We start from the raw sequence: 1467 nt of genomic DNA, 5'->3' as shown, positions 1-1467 counted from the left end.
CCACACACCAAGCTTGGTATTGCTCTATAAAAGGGTGTCTTCTTGCTACAGGTTAACTCTCTTCTCTTTTCTGTTTGCCTTCCAGAATTTTGGGGAGTGCCCCCATTCATCTCTTTTCTTATCCTTCTGTGTTCTTTCTCTGGGTCTCCTTTTAACATTGTTTCCTCCATTGACCAACTTCCCTTGCTCACTGAAACTTGGGTGCAGATATGTTGAACTGTACAACGGTTACACTGTTCCTCCTCTTGGGCTTCCCCTCCCTCCACTATCAGGAGTGCCTAATAGCAATCGCTTTCCTGGCTTCATACCTGGTGATCTTAGCTGGAAACCTGATGATAATTTTCCTCATTCTTTCTGAAAGAGACCTCTACACACCCATGTACTTTTTCCTCTGTAACTTCTCCTTGTTGGAAATCTTCATTGCAACATTCATCATACCCAAAGCAGTAGGGAGCTTGCTGACAGGCAGCAAGGCCATCTCCTACTCAGCTTGCTTAACTCAGTGCTACTTCTACTACCTCTTGGGCTCCATCGAGTTTCTCCTTCTGGCTGTCATTTCCTATGACCGTTACGTGGCCATATGTTACCCTCTTCAGTACCCCATGCTCATGAACAGTCAACTTTGCCTTCAGCTGCTGTTGGGCTCATGGACTGCAGGCTTCCTGGTCACCATTATCCCCACCATCCTGGTTGCCCGGTTGCCCTTCTGCAATGCCAATCATATTGACCACTTCTTCTGTGACAGCGTGCTTTTGATCAAGTTGTCCTGTGCAGAAACACAGATTGTGGAGCTGATCACCTTCATGGCCTCGTCCATCATCCTCCTCGTCTCACTGGGCATGACAGCACTGTCCTACCTATACATCATTAACACCATACTTAGGTTGCCCTCAGCTTCCTCACGGCACAAGGCATTCTCTACTTGCTCCTCTCATTTCACCATTGTCATCTTGGGCTATGGTAGTTGCATCTTCATGTATGTCCAGACTTCAAATCACCACATTTCCTATAACAAGGCAGTGGCCCTTCTCAACACAGTGGTAACTCCTCTGATGAGCCCCTTTATCTTCAGCCTGAGGAACCAGCAGATGAAAGATGCCCTCAAGGCCAGCTTAAAGAGAAGCATGATAACCTCCAGTAGACAGCTGCCTTTCTGAGAAGAGATTTTATAAGTGATAGAGAAAGTTTTAGGGAGGGCAGACACACGATTACGGTGCTTTGATGAAATGTCAGCCTTCTTTCTGAGAACAGTTTCCTGAAATTAATATAACAACAGGATCTCTGCTGCAACATAACATCATAAGAGGACCTAATTCTTACATCGGGATGCCTTTCAGGTGGCCTGGAAGTGCTTTACAAAAACTTGGTAATTACCACTAATGGCATTCTCTAAGTACCAAAACTAAAGCAAGAAGCAGCAAGCTAAGGAGTTCCTCCTTTCATGGCACACCAAGTTCTCAACAAGCT

At 45.7% G+C, this 1467-nt stretch overlaps 1 protein-coding gene across 1 annotated transcript; it reads left to right on the top strand.

The window, feature by feature from the left end:
• The first annotated feature begins 209 nt into the window (after positions 1-209).
• Positions 210-1157, top strand: LOC137675509 (olfactory receptor 6E1-like). Its single transcript, XM_068421637.1, has one exon. It carries the CDS (start codon positions 210-212, stop codon positions 1155-1157), a length of 948 nt encoding a protein of 315 aa, XP_068277738.1.
• Positions 1158-1467: the final 310 nt, after the last annotated feature.

Source organism: Nyctibius grandis, chromosome 34 (assembly GCF_013368605.1).
Source record: "Nyctibius grandis isolate bNycGra1 chromosome 34, bNycGra1.pri, whole genome shotgun sequence".
In the NCBI taxonomy this organism is placed as follows: domain Eukaryota; kingdom Metazoa; phylum Chordata; class Aves; order Nyctibiiformes; family Nyctibiidae; genus Nyctibius; species Nyctibius grandis.
Note: the sequence above shows the minus strand (reverse complement) of the source record. Positions and strands in the feature narration are given on the sequence as shown.

Coding starts and splice junctions, on each gene's coding strand:
- LOC137675509 (XM_068421637.1), top strand. CDS start 210: ATGTTGAACTGTACAACGGTTACACTGTTCCTCCTCTTGGGCTTCCCC.